General features: G+C 37.9%; 1 protein-coding gene across 1 annotated transcript in view; it reads left to right on the top strand.

The window, feature by feature from the left end:
• Window positions 1–10,219: 10,219 nt before the first annotated feature.
• SYNPO2 (synaptopodin 2) overlaps window positions 10,220–24,119 on the top strand; it is a 44,664-nt gene continuing 30,764 nt past the window's right edge. Inside the window, exons 1-4 of the mRNA XM_010863345.1 lie at window positions 10,220–10,450; window positions 11,370–11,521; window positions 15,317–16,116; window positions 18,568–20,753. Of these exons, the coding sequence (XP_010861647.1) occupies window positions 10,220–10,450; window positions 11,370–11,521; window positions 15,317–16,116; window positions 18,568–20,753 (3,369 nt within the window). The remainder of the gene's footprint in view (window positions 10,451–11,369; window positions 11,522–15,316; window positions 16,117–18,567; window positions 20,754–24,119) is intronic.

Genomic DNA, 24,119 nt, shown 5'->3' with positions numbered 1-24,119 from the left:
TCATCAAGAGGCTCTTTTGTTTCTCTTCACTTTCGGTTATTAGAGTAGTGTCATCTGCATATTGAGGTTGTTGATATTTCTCCCGTTTGATGAGTAGTTCTCAAAGTGTGGTCTGCAGACTTCTAGGGTCTCTTAGATGCTTTCAGTGGATCTGTGAGGTCAAAATGATTTTCATAATGGTACTAAAGACATTGTTTTGTTTTGTTTTTACTGTGTTGACATTTGCACTGATGGTGTAAAAGCAAGAGTGGATAATACCTTAGCATTTGAGGCAGTACTAGGAGTCCTTGTATTCATCATTGTCATCGTTTCACTTAAGAAACAAGAAGGTGGTTTCACATAAAAATGTCCTTGACAAAGCAGTAAAAAGTTTGCCTTTTATTAAATTTATAGCACATATCTTTTAATATTTTGTGTGACAAAATGAAAACACATGTATGGCATTTTGAATGTTTTGAGGAAGTACTTGCACAATTTTTTGAACTGCAGGCTCAATCAGTGATTTTTTTTCACAGAACATCATTTTTACTTTAAAGACTGACTGACAAACTGCAATTATTTAGACTTGGGTATTCAGCAGACATCTTCTAGAAAATGAGCAAAGTGAGCTTGTCACTTCAAGAAAAACAACTGACAGTATTTGTGTATTTGCAAGGGAAAATCAGAAAGTTGCACCTGCCACCATGAATCTGACAACTTCCCAGTACTTAAAGATACCGAAAAGAGTGGGACATGATTTAGTGACTAAACAACAACAACAATACTCAACACTTCTCTGATGAGGTCACTGATGATATTAAGGAATGTGATTTTGTATATTGTACAATCCATGGGGTTGCAAACAGGTGGAAATGACTGAGCAACTAACACACACATGCATGTGATTAAATGTATCAACATTTAGAAGATCTGCATAATTCATTGAACCAATATTTTCTAAATAACTAGTGTATAATGTAACAGAATCATGCACAGGTCAAAGATCTATCCAAAGTGCAAAAGAGACTGGGGGATTTTAATATAATGAAGTATGAAAAGTTCATGGCTATGATTTCAGATTCTACATCACAACTTGAGAAACTGTCACTTACTGAGTTTGATGTAGTGTCATGGCGTATCCAAAGTTATGTGAAGGGCTATTAAAATACCCTGCCCCTTTCTAACTATGTATCTGTGTGAAGCTACATCTTCATACACTTCAGTCAACACAGTGTAACACGACAGCATGAATGCAAAAGCACATGAGAGAATCCAGCTGTCTTCTGTTAAGCTCAGACATTAAAGAAATTTAACAGAAATGCAAAAAAACATATCACTATGTTCATCAAATTATCTTAGTGTCAGAAAACATGGTTATTTTTCATAAAACACTTGTATTAACATACTATTGGATTGACAAAAAGTTCATTTGGGTTTCCCATAAAAATGAACTTTTTGGCCCTCTAAAATTACTGAATTTTAAAATTAACAAATCAATTATAGATCTTTTTATTTCTAACATAGTAAATACCAATAGATAGTACTCACAAGGACAAAATATTTTTTTAGGTCCTCAATTATTTTTGAGAGTGTAAATAAGTCTTTAGACCAAAATGGTTGAGAGCTGCTGCCTTAGGTCACATACTTTTATATACTAATGATTGACTACATGAACTTCCAGTTAACTAAAACTTTGGAGACTATCATTCCAATTGGCCCTTCTCTGAAAGGCATAGTCCTTGATTAACATTCCTGGGGCCCCTGTATCAGCATATCTAGAGCTATGGAAAAACAGATACATTTTTCAGGTACATGGGACATACTCATATCTGAAATAAAATAATTTCAGTAAAAATAGCAATACAGGCAAAGTATTTAGGACCTCAGATTATGAATTCTAATCCAGTTCTCTATTAATGTAGCAATGCCTTAGGCCTAGTTCTACCTTTAAATAGAAAAACTTCTATTTTATCTGTTTGGAATGATATTCTTTCTAAAAGATGTCATATGTTTTTCTATATCTAATCAACCTACCACAATGATTTAAATATTTTAAATGACTTGTGATCATTATTATTAATTCCTATTATTTTACTCAAAGTAGAGGCACTAAGTCTCACTGAGTATGTGGAAGTTTTTTATACTTTAATTAAATGTATTCTGAGTATTTTTTTTTTTTTTAAGATTTTTGTGTGTTTTTAAATGCTGGCTTTTACTTTCTTGCTTTGGTGTTGTATTAACTGTAACATCTTTAACAATGTTCATGTTTGCCTCTCCATTTCTAATTTTCTATAAACCAAACAAGCTTATTAGAATTGTATAAAATTGAACAAATAGACTGAAAAAAAATCCCAGATACTTAGAGTGATGTACAGAAGTTTTAGGTAACTGTATTTTTTACTGTATTTTAACCACTCAAAATACTGTTGAGCATACTTACAGGTTTTTTAGATAGCTAAATTCTTAATAGATGAGGTATTGCAGCATAATAAACATTTAGTTAATAGTTGGGTGTACAATTAATAAATATAAACAGAGACTTGAGAAACACAAATAGTGAGTTTCTAGCTTTATTCATTTCTGAGTCTTCCTAATTATACTACTTATTTATCTAATCTTTTAGGTTTTACATGTGCTTTTTTTTAAATGAGGTCTTGAAAAAAAATTTTTTTTAATTCTGTGTAAATATTTATAAAAAGAAATGTGCATATAGTTCAAAGCCTTTGTGCAATCTTTCAGAATTTAATCCAACAAAAAGAGTAGACAGGGACATGTCCTACATAAGGCTCTGGTCCATCGGTGTTTTTCTGAAAGAGCTGGGATGTTTACATTCTTTGGAAGGAAAGAAGGGCAGAGAATACCATTCCATATTTGTACTTGTTGGTTTTCTAGCATCATGGTGGCCGCTTTATAACAGCTCACAGCACTAACACTGTGGCATTGTTTCTGCCTGTGGAATCACATTGGTATGCAGATTCTTAAGTATGCAGCCCCCATGGATTAAGGCCCTCATTCCTGTCAAAGAGAGTTATTTACTTCAGGAATGTTTCCAAAGTTGCTACCAGGAATACTTTTTACTTTTATGGTGACTTGGTCCCTAAGGATAAAGACAGTCATCCAGAAGGAAAACTTTTTGCCAAGTAGCTGCACATATATTTACTGGGCAGAGCAGAAAAGTTCCTAATCTTTATTAATTTGAGAACAGATTATTGAGCGTGGATTCCTAGTGTCTACTTGTATTTTGCACTCATGACCCGACTTGTATATATAGTTGAAGAATTCTTTTCACTAGACAATTCATGTAATTTAATTTCTCATTAAGTTCTTCACATACTTATCAATGCTTTAATGGAGAAAAGCCTTGCTTAATTTTAGGAATTATCTATTCTTCTTTTAGAACATTTGTGTGGACAACAGTAGATACTGATAATCATTTCACTTTATTCCTTCTAAGTTCTTCACAAACTCATATTAAGTTCCTAGTAAATACTCTAGAGTGGCTTTTCTGAAACTTCCTTCCTTGTCCTCAAGTTTTAATCCCTCTCTGTTTTTCCTCCTTTATTCTTGGCAGATGGTGACCCTATACAATTTATCTAGTGTAAGTTCCTGCACTGTCTATCCTGTCTGTCTTGAAATATCAGCATTTGTGTCCATCTTTTTTTTCCTTTTCTGTATCTGAGAAACAGTTGCCCTTTTACCCTTGTCCTTTTTTTACCTTCTATATTTGCCCTTAATTCTATCTTTCTGTATCAGCTCACAGTTCATTTGCAGGAAATAGACGCCTCTTTAGTTATTTTAGGGAGAAAAGGAATGTCAGTGCTTATGGAATTGTCGAAAGCTCTGGAAAGACAGGGCCTCCAGAAATGGCTTCAGATAGCACAGCAGAACTGGTTATCCAAGGGATTGGCAACATTTGCCACAATCAGGAAATTAAGGAATCAGGAAGCTATTGGGCTGGCCCAGCGCTGGGTCTAGGGTTACATACCTTATCTGTGATTTGGGATTAAGAAGCTGCCAGTAGAACTGCTGTATCTAGAGTAACAATCATCTCTAACAGATCTGCAGCAGCAAGATGGATGCCTTACAGTCTAATTCCTCTCTTTGCTTAATTCAGTTTCAAGTGCAAGTTTCTTACAGGTACACCTTCTTGTTGAAATTACACCACACCTAGAACCTAAGCTGAAGGAGAGTCTGGGAAATGTTATTTTATCTCCTTTGCCTCTGCTGCACACAAGACACATTCCAAGGGGCTTGAGACAAAAGTCAAGCAATCCATTTAACTGTTGGCCAGTCTTTTCTACTGACTCTTGATTTACTCAGTTACTAGTTCTATTTCTTATTTATTTATCCCAGTCTAGATATTTCCTCAACCTTTTTTTCCATTTCACTGTTTGAATTTCTGCACTAAATTCCAAGATTTTTTTACCTCCTACTATTAATATTTTTCTTGGGTTATTATTATTTTTATTACATGGTATGCTGGTCCTTATTGTTTTTTGTTTTTTTTTTTTTTTGCCTTGTCATCCTGAAACTGTTATATTCCTATTGATTTCCAAAAATATTGTGCCACCGTAAACATGACTTCCCAACAACTTGTAAACTCAGTTTTGGTACTAGAAAACCCCTCAGCAGGGGCTGAGGTTGTATTTTGGAATCTGGATAGGAAACTCATTAAAAGTAGGATTATTTGCTTATTTCTAAGACCTTAACCATACAATATTGGTCTTGCTGCACCTTCCACTGACCATTCTGACCATTTTTCTGGACAGCTGATGAATACAGGGTTACCTAAGTCTTCAGTTTAAGAGCAACCTGGGGTGAGGGAATGCTTATTAAATTTTGTCTCAGAAGTATGAGGTAAGTTTTGCCAAAAGCCTGACGTGGAAAATTAAAGAAGGGCTGGGGGTTCAGAGGAGCTACTAGATCATAGACTACTTTCCACATTCCCTTAAAATGTTTTTACTTGTCTGAGATCATATCTATCATCCCATCTTGGTTATCCTTAGGCCCTAAGACTTTATTTTATGGATTAAGAATAGCCTTGCATGGGCTAGGCTTCAGTTCAGTTCACTTCATTTCAGTCACTCAGTCGTGTCCAACTCTTTGTGACCCCATGAATCACAGCACGCCAGGCCTCCCTGTCCATCACCATCTCCCAGAGTTCACTCAGACTCACGTCCATCGAGCCAGTGATGCCATCCAGCCACCTCACTGTCTGTCATCCCCTTCTCCTCCTGCCCCCAATCCCTCCCAGCATCAGAGCTTTTTCCAGTGAGTCAACTCCTCACATGAGGTGGGCAAAGTACTGGAGTTTCAGCTTTAGCATCATTCCTTCCAAAGAAATCCCAGGGCTGATCTCCTTCAGAATGGACTGGTTGGATCTCCTTGCAGTCCAAGGGAGTCTCAAGAGTCTTCTCCAACAACACAGTTCAAAAGCATCAATTCTTCAGCACTCAGCCTTCTTCACAGTCCAACTCTCACATCCATACATGACCACTGGAAAAACCATAGCCTTGACTAGACGGACCTTTGTTGGCAAAGTAATGTCTCTGCTTTTGAATATGCTATCTAGGTGGGTCATAACTTTCCTTCCAAGGAGTAAGCATCTTTTAATTTCATGGCTGCAGTCACCATCTGCAGTGATTTTGGAGCCCCCAAAAATAAAGTCTGACACTGTTTCCACTGTTTACCCATCTATTTGCCATGAAGTGATGAGACCTGATGCCATGATCTTCGTTTTCTGAATGTTGAGCTTTAAGCCAACTTTTTCACTCTCCACTTTCACTTTCATCAAGAGGCTTTTTAGATCCTCTTCACTTTCAGCCATAAGGGTGGTGTCATCTGCATATCTGAGGTTATTGATATTTCTCCCGGCAATCTTGATTCCAGCTTGTGCTTCTTCCAGCCCAGCGTTTCTCATGATGTACTCTGCATAGAAGTTAAATAAGCAGGGTGACAATATACAGCCTTGACGTACTCCTTTTCCTATTTGGAACCAGTCTGTTGTTCCATGTCCAGTTCTAACTGTTGCTTCCTGACCTGCATATAGGTTTCTCAAGAGGCAGGTCAAGTGCTCTGGTATTCCCCTCTCTTTCAGAATTTTCCACAGTTTATTGTGATCCACACAGTCAAAGGCTTTGGCAGTCAATAAAGCAGAAATAGATGTTTTTCTGGAACTCTCTTGCTTTTTCAATGATCCAGCGGATATTGGATAGGCTTATTTATACTAATTTTCTCTTTCCTTTTCATGTATTTTAATACATAGAGTAGTGGAATTTAAGGAGGAGATTGTCTTGGTTCTACCACTTACTCTGACATCTTTCAGGTGGACTTGTCAATGAACTGGATGTGAAAATACAGCCCATGAGTAAAGATTTAGTTTTGCTAACAGGAATCTGACACAACTGATACGTCACATACAATATACAGAATAGCTTAAGTCCAAGGTTCTATGAGAACTCAAATCTTGTACTTGCTTTCTAGTCAGCTCTGGAAGATGTGGAAATCAAGCAATAGTAGGTTAATAGAAAAGGAGCTCCTTAAAAATGTTACCAGGGAATTATTTATCATAAAAGTAAATAAGCAAAGCTGAAACTCTTCTCAGATTTTATTTACAAAGTGAAATAATGTTAAATTTCTCACAGGAGCCTTAACTTTACATTTTCACTTGGTGTCAGTAAAGTAAATTTTACCTGACATGGGTCAAGAGGTTGTAAGCAATAGAACATAGTATTTTTTAAATATTTACATTACCAGTATTTCTCTTAGTTATGTATCTGATTAAATTGAGAGACACTGAAGGGAAAAATAGTATTTATGGACAGAAGCTCACTCATCTGATTAACGTATTAGGTGTGGAATGAAGTCTCTAAGGGAATGTTTTCAAAGAAAGGGAATTATATCACATGCTCACATAAGTATGTTGTACCAAATCACAGTTTGCAAAAGACAGTTTTACTCAATTTTGAATCTGTAACATATTATTTTACAAATAGTCATAATATTGACTATTTAAAAATTAAAGATTGAAAAATCTTTAAAGATTAATATATATAAAGCTCTTAAAATAATAAAAGAGGAAAAAGGAAAACAAAATAAACAAAATCTGTCTTTCTCAACACTGGTTTATAGACTGACCAGGCAAGTTTTTCTCTTCCTCTAGTCTTTTCCATTTCCTCCTTGACTGTATGCAAATTGTTTTTATACTCCTCTCTCTCTCTTCATTCTAGGGTTCACGGTATAGAAGTTAGACTATTGATGAGCAAGGCAATTTGTGTGGTGGTTTAGTTGCTAAGTCGTGTCCAACTCTTGCGACCCCATGGACAATAGCCCGCCAGGCTCTTCTTTCCCTAGGATTTTCCAGGCAAGGATACTGGAGTGGGTTGTATTTCCTTCTCCAGGGGATCTTCCTGACCAGGAATCAAACCCGGGTCTCCTGTACTGCAGGCAGTTTCTTTACCAAGTGAGCTACCAGGGAATCCCTGTGATTAGAAACATAAGCTCTGAAGTCAGAATTCCTGTGTTCAATTTCTGGTCCTAGCTGCATAATTTTAGGCAAAGTACCTCACTTTTCTAAGTCTCTGGTTTCCTCACCATAAAAATGAGGGTAATGACAGTTCATCTGAACATATACAAGTAGAAGTACATTTATACTTCTCATCAAAGTGTTCTGGAGATAAATGATTTAAGGAAGTAAAGGGCTTAGTATAGTAAGTGCTCAATTTTAAAAAGCCACTGATATTTACATATTTATATTATTACTTCTGCTGGGAGACAATAAATATGTTGGTGTTCTTTCTCAATTCAGTTATGAAATATGTACTTACAGAGGAAAAGACAGATGAAAAATTATTTATCTTAGATTATGATGAGCTAATACCAAGTATATGTATGAAAACTGAAAATAAATCCAGATATATTCAAACATCTTATAGACAAATTCTATTGGCATGTTCTTCCTGTGTGTGTGTGTGTGTGTGTGTGTGTGTGAAGTCAATGCCTTCTTATTCAGTAATCCCTTCTTGAGCACCTTTGTGAGGTGTATGTGCATCATGGAACTTAACATATATTATTTCTAATCTTTATTAACCCTCAAGAGAGATCACATTTATTAGTTTTATTTTACATTTTGGAAAACTAGAGCTTAAGAAGGCAATGCAACTCATCTGACTAAGTTCAGAGGGTTAGTAAGCACTGGGGCCACGCGTTTGAAACCTACGCCTTCTTTCATCAGGGCTGGTGTTCTTTTCCACTAGGACACATATTTTATGAATCTAGGCCTAATGGCCTTAGGAGAAGACTGGTAGATAAGTTCATTCATACAGATTCAGCATTGTAAATGTTAACGGTTTTTATGTTCAAACTTACTCTTTTTACTGACAAAGTATTTCATTTTAACAAGTAAGAATATTTTCAGGGGTTAAAAATTTTACTCAGATTCATAATAATGCACAATTATACAAATTAGAAAAATGCATAATTGTATACAGAAGGTAAAGATCTTTTATACACTAATAAATGTTTATTCTTCATAATATACCTATGAACAGAATATATTGGTTAAGCTGGTGATTGCAAGGGATATGTTTGGGCACAATTGACTCTGGCAGATAACCTTTGTTTAGTCCTTTAAAAAATAGAGAAAGAGTAGTCCTTTAGAAAAGCCCTTGTGGCGAGGAAAGTATCACCATATTTAACATGGTTCATGAGGGAAAAATATTTCCTGCTGTTCAGACAATTGTAAAAGGTCAACTAAGCACAATCATAGCAGTTGATTCCAAATGTTGACCTCAGAATGTATGCTCTGAAGGAATGCTAATGGCTCCTACCTCAGTGCTTTTGCTTATTTGGATTCCACTAAAAGCTCCACTTGACAAGCACAATGATGAATTGCACTTTTCCCATCAAGCAACACATGTTTGGATGATAGACAGCTCTGTTAACTTGAGGATTTGTTTACCTTCCAAGAACCAATTTTTCATCTTACTCTGCAAACCCATGAAGCTGCTTAAAACTCATATAACTTATTGCTGATAAATGGAACATCAGCTTCAAGATTAACCTCTGGGAAGGGGATACAGGATATAATGACACATCTGTTTTATCAACGTAAAACCTCTTTGGTCTTCAAAGGGATGAATTTTCTGTTCATATATTAGTACATCTGACTGCACTGAATGAATGATTTTATGCTTCAGAAACATGTTTTATTATCTTTTTTGTTATCTATTTTTAATCTATTTTATTATCTTTAAAAAATTAAATTTAAATGAATGAAATATCCCTAACTTATATGTTCATTGTTGAGTATTGTTTTATCCTTGACTTATTAACAATTCTTTCATGATTCTCCATTATAATAATTTCACACAAGACAGCAAAATGAATATAACTGGCAGTCAATAAACAGATATTTTTCAAAACTGGGTAACTATTCTTTTTCTCATTGTTTTGGCTGCATCCTTAAAGCCTTGGAAATATTGAATTCATTTAATTTTGCAATAAATTGTTGTGTGCTTTCAAAAAAGAAGGAATGAGATTGATTTTTTTCAGAAAAGGGGAAGGCCTTCTTATAATTTATGACAATAAAAGAATAGACCCTCCCAGAAGAAAACTAACTGAAACACTTCAAATTTCATTAGCATCATTGTTCTGGCACTTAAAGATATGCTTCTGCCTCCAGGAGTATCATGTAAAATGTAAATGCACATGGAGATATAAACTTTAGAGCTATATCAGTCAGCAAATTAATTATCATTTAAGACCTTAGCAAGAATTAGTGGGCAACTGTTAGAGATAAACTGAAATACATTTCGTGCCCAATCAAAAGTGAGCCTGGCTATGAAAACACTCTAAGAAATGCTGCTCACCTGGTTCTGAGCTCTTTGGACTCATAATCTTGAGTTTAATAGTCAAATAGGGATCCCTTTGGTGGAAAATATATAGAAGATGATCTTAAAGTATTCTTAACTTTGAGATTGTGTGATCATGATACATGATTCTTTAAAAACCATTAAATTCATATTGTAAAATGAAATCTAAACATATTAGTATCATTTAGGGTCCCAGCAGAAAATAGGTGGCATATTCAAAGGAGTAATTAAAGATAATATAGTACAGGCTCGTGGAAACCAATGAATGGAAATGAAGCACCCAGAGATGAAGAGCAGGAGCTATTATTACCCTTGGGTCTGAAGATGCAAGGAGGTGGTGTGTGTTATTGGAACACAAGAGTTAAGGCATGGTAGAGCGACAGACAGACAGGAGCTCTGACTGTCTACACCGAGGAGCAAAGCCATTGCCAAACCGTGGCCCAGCAGGTCCAGCAGGGACAGCATTTCCCTGCCCTCTCATTTCCCTTGCTCTTTATCTCTTGTTGGAGCTTCCTGTTGACCAAAGCCAACCAGGAGTCAGCATGCAAGGGAACTTGGCCACTGCAGTCTCTAGAGGCCAGAAAGCAGAGCCAGAGAGGGTAGAGAATGGGCTGAGGGAGAATGACTAGCACAACATTTTACCATAATCATAACTACACAGAATGTTAACCTTCAGGAAGAACTGAATGCTATTCCTCACTTAGGACTGGTGGGAGCTCTCTGCTGCTATTCTACTGCTCTGAATTTCTCTTCTTCCAGCATCTGAAAGTTCTCTTCTAGGTTTTTAGTCAGTTCTTGTTCCACTGAATCTGTGCTAGAATATGATGCAGTCCTTAAGAAGGGCTGTTTTTATTTTTTGCAGAATAATCTTTTTTTTCTTCCTTTTTTGCTAAAGTTTGCTTATTATCAAGTCTTGAATAACTGATTTCAATGAAGGATTTTTCCCTTTGACATAATTCTTAACATCCTGCTGCCTAATTTCCCCCATTTTACTGGAAGGGCTTTCATCAGTTTATTGAGCTGTATAGCTCTCTCCTTAAACTCATTGTCCTGCAATACATCTCCTTCTTATAGTTGGTGTTCCACCCACACTGTCAATGAGAAGGCTCTTAAAATTTATTTTAATGAGAGAAGCCATGTTCTGATTAGATCAAGCTTCACAGTATGAAATATTTGTTTTTAATGTATAACTAAGTTAAACATCTGTCTTCGCCATTCTTCATTATTCTTTATTTCATTATTCTCATTCCTTCACCATAGATTTACTTTCTTTTTTGTCTATTTACCTAGAAAGCTATGAATTGAATGTTTGACAGTATGGTATCCAATAAATTGTAAAAAGGGTGAGAAGTGTTTAAGATTGTCTTATAGGTTAACAGGTGAATTAACACTAAGGGCTGATTTTAGTTTGCAGATCTATTTACTACTCCTAAGTAAAATTTTCTCCAAGACAGTGGCGCGTTTTTTTTTAACAAGTTATATAATTCTAATTATTGCATTCTTTTTTACTCCACTCAGATCAGAAGCCAGAGCAAAGCATCCGGGTCTGGGCTCTGTGAGGGGGATGAAGTGGTTTCTATCAATGGCAACCCTTGTGCAGACCTCACCTACCCAGAAGTCATCAAGCTCATGGAGAGCATAACAGACTCTCTCCAAATGCTCGTCAAAAGGTAAAAAGATTTGTTGGAATATTTATTTTCTCCTGAAGCTACATGGCAACAATTACAGCTCCTACGGTCATATAAACTGTTCTCTATGGGGAAATGAGGGTGCTGTCTATGTCAGTGTAAACAGAAAAACCATAGTGTTTGGAAAATGGTAATTCTAATCAGCTGAATTTTCTGGTTAATTGAGAATTAACTTGAAAAGTTTGTTTCAAGAACTTTGTTTAAAATCTTAGGTATTTTAGACTACTTCCTTAGGAAGCTCAGTATATTGGCATAATATAATACTTCTAGGTCAAGATTAATTATGATCACTAAATTATAATTCCTAGATTTATAGATTAATTTAAAATGTTTACATGTTAAAATGGTACACTGTGTAATATTTGTTTGACTAGAAAGAGGATGCCTAAGAGGAGGAAAAGAATCAAGAAACCCTTAAAAGCAGCCTGATTTCTATTTCAAAAAAACAACAACAATATTTAGATATGGGCAAAAGCTAATGGTTAAAGTTTTTGCACTCTCAATGCAAATAGCTTGTCAATTTGATCTCTCCAAATGCTACCCTCCTCATCTAATTGCTTAAACATGCAGAAGTCAACCTTAAACATAAAAACAAAACAATGAGGGTCATCACAAAGAAACTACAGCATCAACATTTTCACCATGTACCAATCACAGTTTAGTCCATATTAACCTTGTGAGGCCCTGACCGTGGCAATACAATGAATCCACAAAGGAAATCTCTGGCTTTCTAGATAAGGCCTTCAGAAAGACAAGAGAGGACTTTTCACACAGAACTTCAAAACCTTCTAGGAGTTTTGCCTTAACTCTGCAGAAAGACTACATAACAGCATTGTTGGTGGTGGTTGCTAAGTCATGTCTGACTCTTGTGACCTTATAGAGTCAGGCTCCTCTGTCCATGGGATTTTCCAGGCAAGAATCCTGAACTGGGTTGCCATTTCCTTCTCCAGGGGATCTTCCTGACCCAGGGATAAAACTCATGTCTCCCACATTGCAGGCGTATTCTTTACCACTGAGGGGCTTCCCTGGTGGCTCAGATGGTAAATAATTCACCTGCAATGCAGGAGATCTGGGTTCTATCCCCAGGTCAGAAAGATCCCCTGGAGAAGGGAATGTCAGCCTACTGTAGGATTCTTACCTGGGAAATTCCAAGGACAGAGGAGCCTGGCGGGCTACAGTCCATAGGGTCACACAGAGTTGACACACAGAGAGACTAACACTTTCACTTTCTTTACCACTGAGTCATCTAGGAAGCCACATACAGCGTTACCCCTCTGGTAATCATTCAATATGATTCCATTTCTATACAAACACAAACTTACTTTGGCCAAACTTTTGTGACAATAAAGAAATCTCACAATTCTCTTACAACCTCCCATCTAAACGTTTACCCTCAAGTCCAGTGTGTAAGTGACTGAGATCCTACTTATTTATAACGCTGCCATTTGCTTTTTCAAGGGATCTAATAGAAACCTTGCCAAGTGTAGTCACAGTGTTGGCCATTATTACATTTAAATCTCTGGGGTATTTGAAGTTCCGTCTTTGTAAAGGCTTAATCACATCCAAAATAGGAGAAAAACCTTTTCTAATTTATTCCCCTTTAGTGCCTTTGCTGACTTAATGAGGCCAGTCTCTTCAGAACACACTTGTAGACTAGAACATCCCCTACGAGTTCTTGTTTTGATGACTGTCATTGGGAAAGTCCTTGGTGGTTTAAAGCTGAGTCTTGGGTACAGATTTACTTTTAAAAGTAAATGGACTAGTTCTCTGCTACTTTTAATAACTGGAATCTTGATTATTATTATTATTTTATCTTAAATATTTTTATTTTTACAAAATAAATAAATAATTGCAGAGATTTTAAATGAAATCTCAAATTAAAATCATCCCAAAAGTAATTATCATCATCATCACCACCACCCCTACAAATCTGGATATCTGAACATTGTTTCCTGGAATTAAATATTTCTCTTGCTCATGTAACTGTCATCTGTCCCTAGAGGATAAGTGATTTACTTTTCCTGGGCTATTACCCAGAGATAGCTGGGTCAGACTATCAACATTGTCTCTATTATTGTAAATTTTATTTAAATGTTATACACACACACACACACACACATAAATTTTGGAATTAAGTACCTATGTGCACTGAATGGAAATGAGCATTTTAAGGTATAAAGCTTTATTTAACCTCTAGTTCTTTTATGACTTTTATTCATGTATATCTGTCCATTTTATTTTGGCTACCAATAAATGTTAATATTTATCTGAGCCATTTGCCTGTATTACAGTCTGTAAGGCTGGAATGAATTCACACTACTCTCTTCTCAGCTTCATAATTTATTGCTAATATAATTCAAAGTGATTTAATCTACTTCCATCTCAAGACCTTCCTAAATTAAAACTCTTCCCTTTTGAAACTCTCAAATTTCAGTTGCATAGAGTGTATTCATCACTTCCTATATATGAAATATTTAATTTGCTTTCATCATGTTTTAAAAATACTATATTATAATGGGTTGTTGGTTTTTGGGTTTTTTTTGCTATTACCAGGAAGCTCTACAGATTATTTGCACAGAGAAAGTTGCATTTCATTTGATTGTTAGCTTGTGCTTTGTTTATTTTTGTTTTGCTAAATTCAGTGAAAAGCAAAGTCAAGAGTAATTATTTTGAATATTGGTCTTGAATTTTATTACTACACAAATTCTAAGGTGAATTCCTTTGAATAGAATAGAAGTATGGGCCCACTCCCTTCAATAGATGATCCTGCATTATTAGTTGGGGTACTTTTGAGGGAAAAAGAATGGGACTGAGATAGATGCTACTGCTTCTTTAAAAAATTTACAAATGTAAGAAATGAAAGCATCTCCTACAGCTGTTCTGTGAATGATGCTTCTCTTCTAAAAGCAGTTAGAGTTTAAATTAGAGTTTCATGCAAGAAGTCATTTAACCCTTAACTGACTTTGCTTCTTGCAAACACAAATTTGCAAAACCAGCTGGGAACGGCTAAGGTCAAAATAAAAAGACTGTGGTGAACAGCTGAGGGCTCCTTACCTGAGCGATTAAGGAACAGTTTGACTTCAGAGATCCTATAAGGAAAATGCTCCAAGTGACAAGTTCAAATAGAGAAGGGGAGACATTTCAGATTATAAATACTCCATGACTCAATGATTCATTGCAGCATGGAAAGGATTTCTCTTTGCACAAGAGTACTGGGCTGGGGTCCACTTATTACAAAACACATGCTCATTGGAGCTTAAAAAACAGCTTCTATTTCATTCCTTTCAAGAAAGCACAGCCTCTAAAAGGATTACTTGAGTTATCTGTATACTAATATTGCTCTGAAGCTGCTGAATATGTTTATAAAACTTTATAATGTGCAGACCTAACTCAGTCAATGAGACGTTGCAATGCTTTGTCATATTATAACAAGCATGATTATTTGAAAACACTCCAATAATTATAGGTGAAGGGCATCCATATAGCTATAACCTATACTTAAAAAAAAAGAAAAAAAAGTGAATTTAGGATGGATTCTGGTTTTATAAACTTTTGTGAGCATTTTTGCTTTGCTTTACAGACAAGTTTATTTGGAAGATCTTTAAATAATAATATAAACATGTTGCCAAGTTCTGTGTTCAAATATGTTGCAGTTGACATTTAGGAGGAAATATTTTTACTGTATTGTGTATTAGACATCATACAAGTGTCAGGAAGTTCTTTGGCAGGTGTAATACACTCTGATTTAACTGTCTGGACTAATTTTCCTGTGTGCAGACCTTCCAGTGGAATAAGTGAAACTTCGATCTCTGAAACTGAAAACAAAAACCAGGAGAATGTCACCCATGAAGGGTACGTGGAAAGTACCACCCTACAGATTCGACCAGCCACAAAGAGCCAATACAGAGAGTTCTACATTGTCCCTATCAAGAGTGGAGCTCCCCTAGCTGAGGAGCAAGCGAGTGGTGCTGGTTTTTCTGGGAGCATAAAAGAAGAAACAGGCCTGGCCCCTCACACGTCTGACTCTGAAAGTGGACGCTTACCAGAGGAGATTATCTTAAGTGAGAAGGCAGAAGCAGGGCGGCCAGGCACTGTGGTTGAGCTGCAACTGTCCCTGTCACAAGAGAGACACAAGGGCAAGAGTGCTGCTGTAGTGACTCTCCTGGGAGCAGAAAAATCTATGTCTCCTGACCCAGAGCCTAATTTACTACACGACGGGATTGTCCACATAAATTCTGCCCCCACTAGTGAGAAAGAGGACCCTCCTCTGAGGTCCAGCAAGACAATCCAGATCTCCAGTGGCCAGGAGCTGAGAGTGATCCAGGGAAATGAAGCTGCAGACACGGGGCTGCCCCGCGTGGAAGTGATCTTCGACTGTTCTGACAGGCAGAAGACGGAAGGGTGCAGGCTTCAGGCAGCAAAGGGGTGTGTGGATTCTCCAGTGGAAGGAGGGCAGTCAGAAGCACCTCCTTCTCTGGTATCCTTTGCAGTCTCATCAGAAGGCGCAGAGCAGGGAGAAGATCCACGCTCAGAAAGGGATCACAGCAGACCTCACAAGCACAGAGCGCGCCACGCACGTAAGTCCTGCCCTGGGAGCCACTGCTGGGCAGCTGGAAGGGGCTTGGGAGCTTAGGGTATTTTGCTGCTGGTTCGCCTGCCTGGATTTTTTCTTTTTAAGGTTTTTCTTATGTCTTTCATTGGCTTTTTTTTTTTTTTTTAACTAATGCACAAAATAACAAACATGAAATTGTAGAAAACACCAATTTCTGAACTGGAAGTAACAAGTTTTAACTTTGTAGTAGATTTGAATGTTTTTAATGCACTTTCTTTTCTTCCCAAAGACACGGGGACTGTTAAAGAAAATATTAAAGTTAATGTGCCTTTTTTTATTTGTCTCATATTCTATGTTAAAATAGCATTTGAGAGTCTTTGCAGTCATGTGGACGCTGAGTTTAAATGTCAAAAACTGTTGAGTTTGCTGCGGAGAGGTGTATTTAAAATACAGGCTCAACCACTGATATTAAAAGCAGATCCTCGTTTTGAAAAAAAATCATTGTGCAGCATGATGATGCTTGCAGAAGTGAGTTTGATGGACAAGGACATGTGGAATACTGAGCAGTTACATGATCCTCTCCGTTTTGTTAAGTCTTCACTAGACTGCAAAGCATCTCATCTACCTTCTAGACACAGAAGTCAATCCCCAAGGCCATGTGAAGTCATTTAAATGTCTCCCAACTCAAGATATATTTTAAAATCAAGGCCTTTTATGGTGTTTTGTTTTACCCAGGAGAGTGATCACAGAAAGACAAATGAAGATAGAAATGGCAGTTGGGTTTTATGATTTCTGTAATTTTCTTTCATGAACTTCTTAAAAACAAATTTGGAATTTCATTTAGGCATTTGAGGAGGTAAAGGTTGACTGTCAAAGACACTTGAATGTATGCGTGATACACAACAGTAATGATCTTGGTTATTCAAAGTAGTATATTAATTCTCCTAACTACTGTTATTCCTTTTAAAGCATATTTTTAGCATAACCATGTGTAGCTGAATTGACAAGTGCTGTTAATCATTCCTTATACTTTAAGCATCTGTATGCATCTTCACATTTATAGCATATTAAACAAGTGTATTAAGGCAGCACTCACATACTTTACATGTTGGCAGTGAAGTGAGCAACAACTGTGCAACTGTGACTGTCAATTTAATAGTAAGTTGTATAACACTAGTCAAAAAAGGAATTACATTTAGGAATGACCATGCTTTTTACTCTAAGTAAAATTTGATTTCTTTAAGTAAAATTTGATTACCAGTGAATTTCTCTAAGTAAAATTTCTCTAAGTAAAATTTGATTACCAGTGAATATCTGTAATTTTGTTATAAAACTATTTTGATTCTATTTTATTTTTTAAAAAATTAACCATTAAGTGTGATTTTTTTCCCCAGTCACAAACAGAGGTAATTTTCAATCAAAAAAAAAAATTTTTTTAATGTCTGAAATTTTTATTTAACTCTTTTGAGGAATTCAAAAATTATTTGTGAATTATGCTTATTTTTATCTTTGACAGTGCTATAAGTTAACTTGCCACAAATTTATTTTTATAACAATAATAATTTAAAAATTAAAATATAATTTTTTGTTATTCTAAAACTGTCAGGTTCTCATTTTACATGACTTAATTTCTGTCTACCCACAGCTGTAAATGTTACTAGTAATATAATTTAAAATTTCCCCAAGATTTACACTTATTCTTGCTGCAACTAAAGTAGTATTTCCAAGAGAGCAATGCATTTATGAACAACTTTATCTAGACCACTTTGTAGCTAAAGTTTCTTAAATATAGTCACAATAACTTTATACTCTGAATTATTGTTAGTCATTGATTCAGTACCTTCAATTATTATTCATTACATTTTAAAATTTATTTTGATTTAGTAGCTGTGAATGCAAAGACTTTGGGGGAATGGGAAACTAAAAGAAAAAAGAAAACCTAAATATTTAAACTCATTACATGAAAAGATTTAAGTAAACAATATTTTCTTATTTCTCCCTCCTTCCTTTCTAAAATGCTTGGAAATGTTTTATATCAACATTTTATTTTTAAAATGTGAAAATGCAAGGTATGTCCTAAGTTGTTTTTGGAAAATATTATGTCCTTAAATTATTTCCATTGTAATTTTAATTACATCCAATTAACTGACATTTATTTTCCAGTGTTTATTGTTAAAGTTTAAGGAGCTATACAGAAACAAATTATGAGACATATTCTAATCAATATAAAAATGTATTTGTAGAAAAAAATGAAGTGATATATATGCAAGTTATATCTATATCATCATATATATCAATATAGAAGTAAACATTTTGAAAGAAGAAAGAGAAATGAGTTGGACTGCATCACAATTTAGTACCCAATTGTAAACATGTTTTTTCTGTATTTATTTTCCCCCAGGAGAGTTGATTTCTGGGTTGCTATGCAGTCTTCCTTGAACTTATCAACTCAATGTAATCTTTGTATTTTCCCTAGGGCTCAGGAGGAGTGAAAGCTTATCAGAAAAGCAGGTGAAAGAAGCAAAATCTAAATGCAAAAGCATTGCCCTCCTTCTGACAGATGCCCCCAACCCCAACTCCAAGGGGGTGTTGATGTTTAAGAAGCGTCGTCGGAGGGCCAGGAAATACACACTAGTCAGCTACGGGACTGGGGAACTTGAGCGAGAGGCAGAGGAGGAGGAGGAAGAGGGTGACAAAGAGGATCCATGTGAAGTAGCATTTCTGGGTGCAAGCGAATCGGAGGTGGATGAAGAGCTGTTGTCTGACACTGAGGACAACACACAAGTTGCAAACTTTGACTGGGATTCTGGTCTAGTGGACATTGAAAAGAAACTGAGCAGAGGGGACAAGATGGAGATGTTGCCAGACACCACAGGCAAGGGGGCCCTCATGTTTGCCAAGAGGAGGGAGAGAATGGATCAGATCACAGCCCAAAAAGAGGAGGAGAGAGCGGTTGGAGTGCCAAGCAGAGAACCAGATGCTGCCCAGACAGATGGCCTGAGAACCGTGACGTCTTACCAAAGGAAGGAAGAGGAGTCAGTGAGAGTGCAGAGCTCTGTGAGCAAAAGCTACATTGAGGTGAGCCATGGTCTTGGCCATGTGCCCCAACAGAATGGCTTCACTGGGGTGTCTGAGACAGCAGAAGCTCAGAGGATGATCCCTGTGAATAGAACAGCCAAGCCCTTCCCGGGGTCTGGGAACCAGCCGGCAACCCCCTTCTCTCCAAGCCGAAACGTGACAAGTCCTATCGCTGACTTTCCTGCGCCTCCACCTTACTCTGCAGTCACACCCCCACCTGAAACCTTCTCCAGAGCAGTGTCGAGTCCAACAGCTGGCCCAGCACCGCCCCCTCCGTGGCCCCAGCCTGCCCCATGGTCCCAGCCGGCCTTTTACGATTCATCTGAACGAATAGCTTCCAGGGATGAAAGGATTGCGGTGCCAGCAAAAAGAACGGGGATATTGCAAGAGGCCAAAAGGAGAAGCACGACAAAACCCATGTTCACTTTTAAAGAGCCCAAAGTCAGCCCCAATCCTGAACTCTTGTCACTTCTTCAAAATTCTGAGGGCAAAAAGGGCCCTGGAGCGGGAGCAGATTCCGGACCTGAAGAAGACTACCTCAGTTTAGGAGCAGAGGCTTGTAACTTCATGCAAGGCTCCTCTGCAAAACAGAAGACCCCGCCTCCTGTCGCTCCAAAGCCTGCTGTCAAGTCCTCATCCTCCCAACCAGTCACTCCGGTTTCTCCAGTCTGGTCGCCAGGAGTGGCTCCAGCGCAACCTCCTGCCTTCCCCACATCCAACCCGTCACATGGCACCGTGGTCTCCTCCATCAAAATCGCGCAGCCTTCTTATGCTCCCGCCCGGCCTGCAAGTGCTCTCAACCTGGCTGGTCCTTTCAAAGGCCCACAGGCAGCGGTAGCCAGCCGGAACTATACTCCCAAGCCAGCAGCTCCCACACCGACAGTGAACACTGCTCATGCTGGTGCGGTGGGACCATCCAATGAGCTTCCAGGAATGAGTGGGAAAGGAGCCCAGCTCTTTGCTAAGAGGCAGTCAAGGATGGAGAAGTACGTGGTAGATTCGGACACCGTGCAGGCCCACGCTGCCCGGGCTCATTCTCCCACCCCGTCTCTCCCGGCCGGTTGGAAGTACTCCTCCAATGTCCGAGCGCCTCCGCCTGTGGCCTACAATCCTATCCACTCCCCCTCCTACCCACCGGCTGCTGTCAAGTCTCAGCCATCAGGCCTACAGGCCTCCAAGACAGGCAAGAAAAAGGGCAAGAAACCCCTCAATGCTTTGGATGTCATGAAGCACCAACCCTATCAGCTTAATGCGTCCTTGTTTACTTTCCAACCTCCGGATGCGAAGGACGGCCTCCCTGCAAAGCCATCGGTCAAGGCCAGTTCAGTGCCAGCTGCGAAGCAAGCTCTTCCTCCTCGGCCAGTGAACGCTGGCTCGCCCACTAATGTTCAGGCCTCCTCTGTGTACTCTGTGCCAGCCTATACCTCTCCGCCCTCCTTCTTTGCTGAGGTCACCTCACCAGTCAGCGCTTCCCCAGTGCCCGTGGCCATCCCCACCTCTCCAAAGCAGGAATCAGCCTCAACATCTTACTTTGTGGCACCAAGGCCAAAGTTCTCAGCAAAGAAGAGCGGTGTCACAGTTCAGGTGTGGAAACCATCTGTGGTGGAAGAGTAATCTTTTAGTCGAAGCTGAGTGTCCACTTTGCTTGAAACGAATTGTTTGCGGTGTTAACTTGAGTCCCAGAGAATGCCTAGCAAGTCCTCAACTTACTTAATTTCAGATGTCACCTCCCAATCTGGGTCCAAGCAGAATATTTTTAATGAGTCAGAAATCTAACTCAGATTGACTTAAAACATATTTATCTTCGTTGCACACTTAAAAAAAATCTGGGAGCACCCCCAAATAAACATGGGCCATTGTATTAAGTAAGCAGGATACTTAGGGTTTATGCATTTAGCCACAAGACAGTGATCAGTGTTATCAACATTAGGACACAGTCTTTATGTGACAGAACAGCTGTGTTCCTCCAGTGAAAAGGTTCGATTGTAGTGAAAATATAACATGTATTGACTGACGTTTCCTTTCTAAGTAGTGCTTTATCTCTATTACTAGTATTAAGGGATAAGAAATTTATTGAGGACAGGGATCAGCTCTGGTCTGTCAACCTCAGCCACCTGTTTGATGTCACAGAGAACTTGGGGATTGTTGGAATGTACATAGTTTAGTAAGGTGGATAAGAAAGAGGGGATTAATAATTACAGAGTACTTGTTATCTACCAGGCTCCTTGCCAGATGTTATATATATATTAGCTTATTTCAAAGATTTCTTTAAAGTGAACTGGATGGGCAAGAGGGATAATTATTCTTAGAGGTTGATTCCCATCCTCCCTCCCCAATTACTTAAGAAACTCAGTGAGTACATCTCCAATTGCCCATGAAAGCATAAGTTTGTTTTCCTCAGCTGAGGCAAGCGGTAGAATACATTATAAAGGAGGAACGAAAAAAAGGTGAGTAGGCTTCAGATAAAGGCACATGTGTGACCATTGTTTTCCTTTTGGAAATCATGTGATTGGGAGATTACTGACTCTGGGTTACTGAAGGGTTACTGACTCTGGGGGCTGACTGTGAAGCACAAGGAACCCCATGTACGTGGAGGCCGTAGGGTGAGAACACACAGTTATTAGCATCATTTCTGAGTGACCTCACGGATTTTTTTCTTCTGTTTATTTTTTCTTTCTGACCACTGCTTCTCCCACTGTTCCTTGCAATTCTATTCTTGCACCTTCATTTTATTATTTATATTTGATGGACCAGGAGGATTAAAGCAAGGTTACCTTGTAAATTTGGATTGGTCACACACCATGTCATCATCCAGCTGGCTCTGAAGTCAATAATGTTACTGACAGTAAACCTGAAGACCTTTCTCATATCTATTTTAAGTCCAAGTCTGACCAATCATGGAAACTATTCAACATGAATTAATGTAGAGAACCACAAAGCATTTTTGACAACTCCAAGGAAAACCATCTTCTCAATAGAAGAGATATGTCTAGAGACTTCTCATAAAAGCTTGCCTGGTGTGAGGGTACATGGTACCATGTTAATCCTCTGAAAATATCTGTATTCCTGTTCTTTTTCTGCTGTCACTGTCAATCTGCTATATTTTCACTATCCTATTAAAGTATTACTATCTTCTTTATCTGTTCAATGTATTTTAAAAAAAATCCCTGTATGAACTGTTCTAAGTCATTTTTTCTGATATTTCACTTATATCACTCTCCAAATATCTGAGTTTCTTTTTTGTGAACATTTCCACTTCTCTGTACATTGCAAAACTGCAAGCCATAGGTATTTCTATGATATAACACAGAGGAGAATTAAGTTAGTTACAGAACAATGGGCCTTATTCTTTTTCTCTGGAAAATCTTCTATTGGCTTTGATGGCAATTTACCTAGAGGTCAGAACCACAGGATGTAGCTTGGTCTCTTTTTTTGCCTTTTTGGGAAATCAATTAGGAAGATTCATACAGGATAAAGGAAAAAGCAGTCTATCCATTATATAATACTATTGTTTGTTACTTGTTCCCTGCAAAGGAAGTCTGTTGAATGCTTTGCATTTTGCATTCTTTTCTAATAGAACAACCAAAAAAGGCATCTTAAAGTGAAGCAGGAAAGGAGATCATTTTTATAACTTTGCATTCTTAACACAGCATTTAAAGAACGGCACGAATTAGGGAGAAGACAGTGGAACACAAGGTAGTCAATTTGAGTCCTCTGGTTCAAAAGTATCCTAGAATGGTAATGACCCACAAGTATTCCCAGTTGTCCAGTGGTTTGTGGTATGTAGGAATGAGGAGTGTTTGGGGTCTGTTTCCTGTAGGACACGTGGCCATCTGAGCAGAGCTACTATTTGGAGTTGATGACTGAAGACACAACTAACATGGCTGGGACTGTCATGGGGTTCCCAAAAAGCTTCTAAGAAGCATGGCGGGTATGCAGTCAAAGCATCCACAACTTCGACTGGGAGCTGGTAACATAGCTCTCATCTGGAACCATACAGTCCCAAATTATGGAAAAGGCAGGGAATCTTCCAGAATTGTATCCACAGCAGAGTCTAACTTGATCCTGAGAGATGAGGGCATGGAAGGGAGAAGGACTAAGCCAACTCCCGGGAGGAAAAGAGATTTCTTTGTCTTTTTTCCCCAGCCAGGGAGCCCCTGGGAACTTGGATGCAGAATAAGCTGGGTGTGTCACCTCTCAGGTTGGAGTTCTGGAAATGATGTCAGTGTGGCAGGTGGGAGACTTAGGACTCATGACATCAGTTTCCTTCCCACTGGACACCCTTTGAACTCTGGGTGTTGTTGCCTGTTTTTGGTAGCAGATGTTTCAGTTGGTTAGTTGACTGGTTTGAGGGTATGAGGAGGCAGTTTTTGTTTGGTTTTTAGGATCTTGCCTTTATCCTTGTCCTTTGTTAGCTTACTTTCTGTGCAGAACACCTATGAAGTCAAGTTTTCATCACCGACACAATGGCAACGTTCATTTACTGAGTGCTTGTGTTATGTTAGGCGCCTTATATACATTATATGGTTTACAGGCACTGGAATATAAAATAAAATATAACGACAGTCACTGACTTCCTACAAGACCTTATGCAAATTTCTTTCCACCAGTGTCCCCTTAATAATGTCTCAAACCTTTCTTCCTGGAATGTTGTACCGTACTGAGTACAGCACACAAGACCAGATATTCTAAGAAGAAAGGTGCTTTGTAAATTTAAGTACACATATTCCTCTCAGTCCTACAGGAGGGCAGATTGAATCACAGAACTCTTAAGGTTGGGGATCTGACCATTGCCACTTTGATCTTAGAACAGTTACAGTTTTATTTCTAATATTTCAATAATAAACACATTCTTTTTTGACAGAAAAAAAATCACACTGTTTCTGCATTTTGCATATTCATTGATAGTATAAAGCATACATTTTTAGGAATATGTTTTATAAGACACAT

The sequence above is a fragment of the Bison bison genome, unplaced genomic scaffold (assembly GCF_000754665.1).
Source record: "Bison bison bison isolate TAMUID 2011002044 unplaced genomic scaffold, Bison_UMD1.0 scf7180017858415, whole genome shotgun sequence".
Taxonomy (NCBI): Eukaryota; Metazoa; Chordata; class Mammalia; order Artiodactyla; family Bovidae; genus Bison; species Bison bison.
Note: the sequence above shows the minus strand (reverse complement) of the source record. Positions and strands in the feature narration are given on the sequence as shown.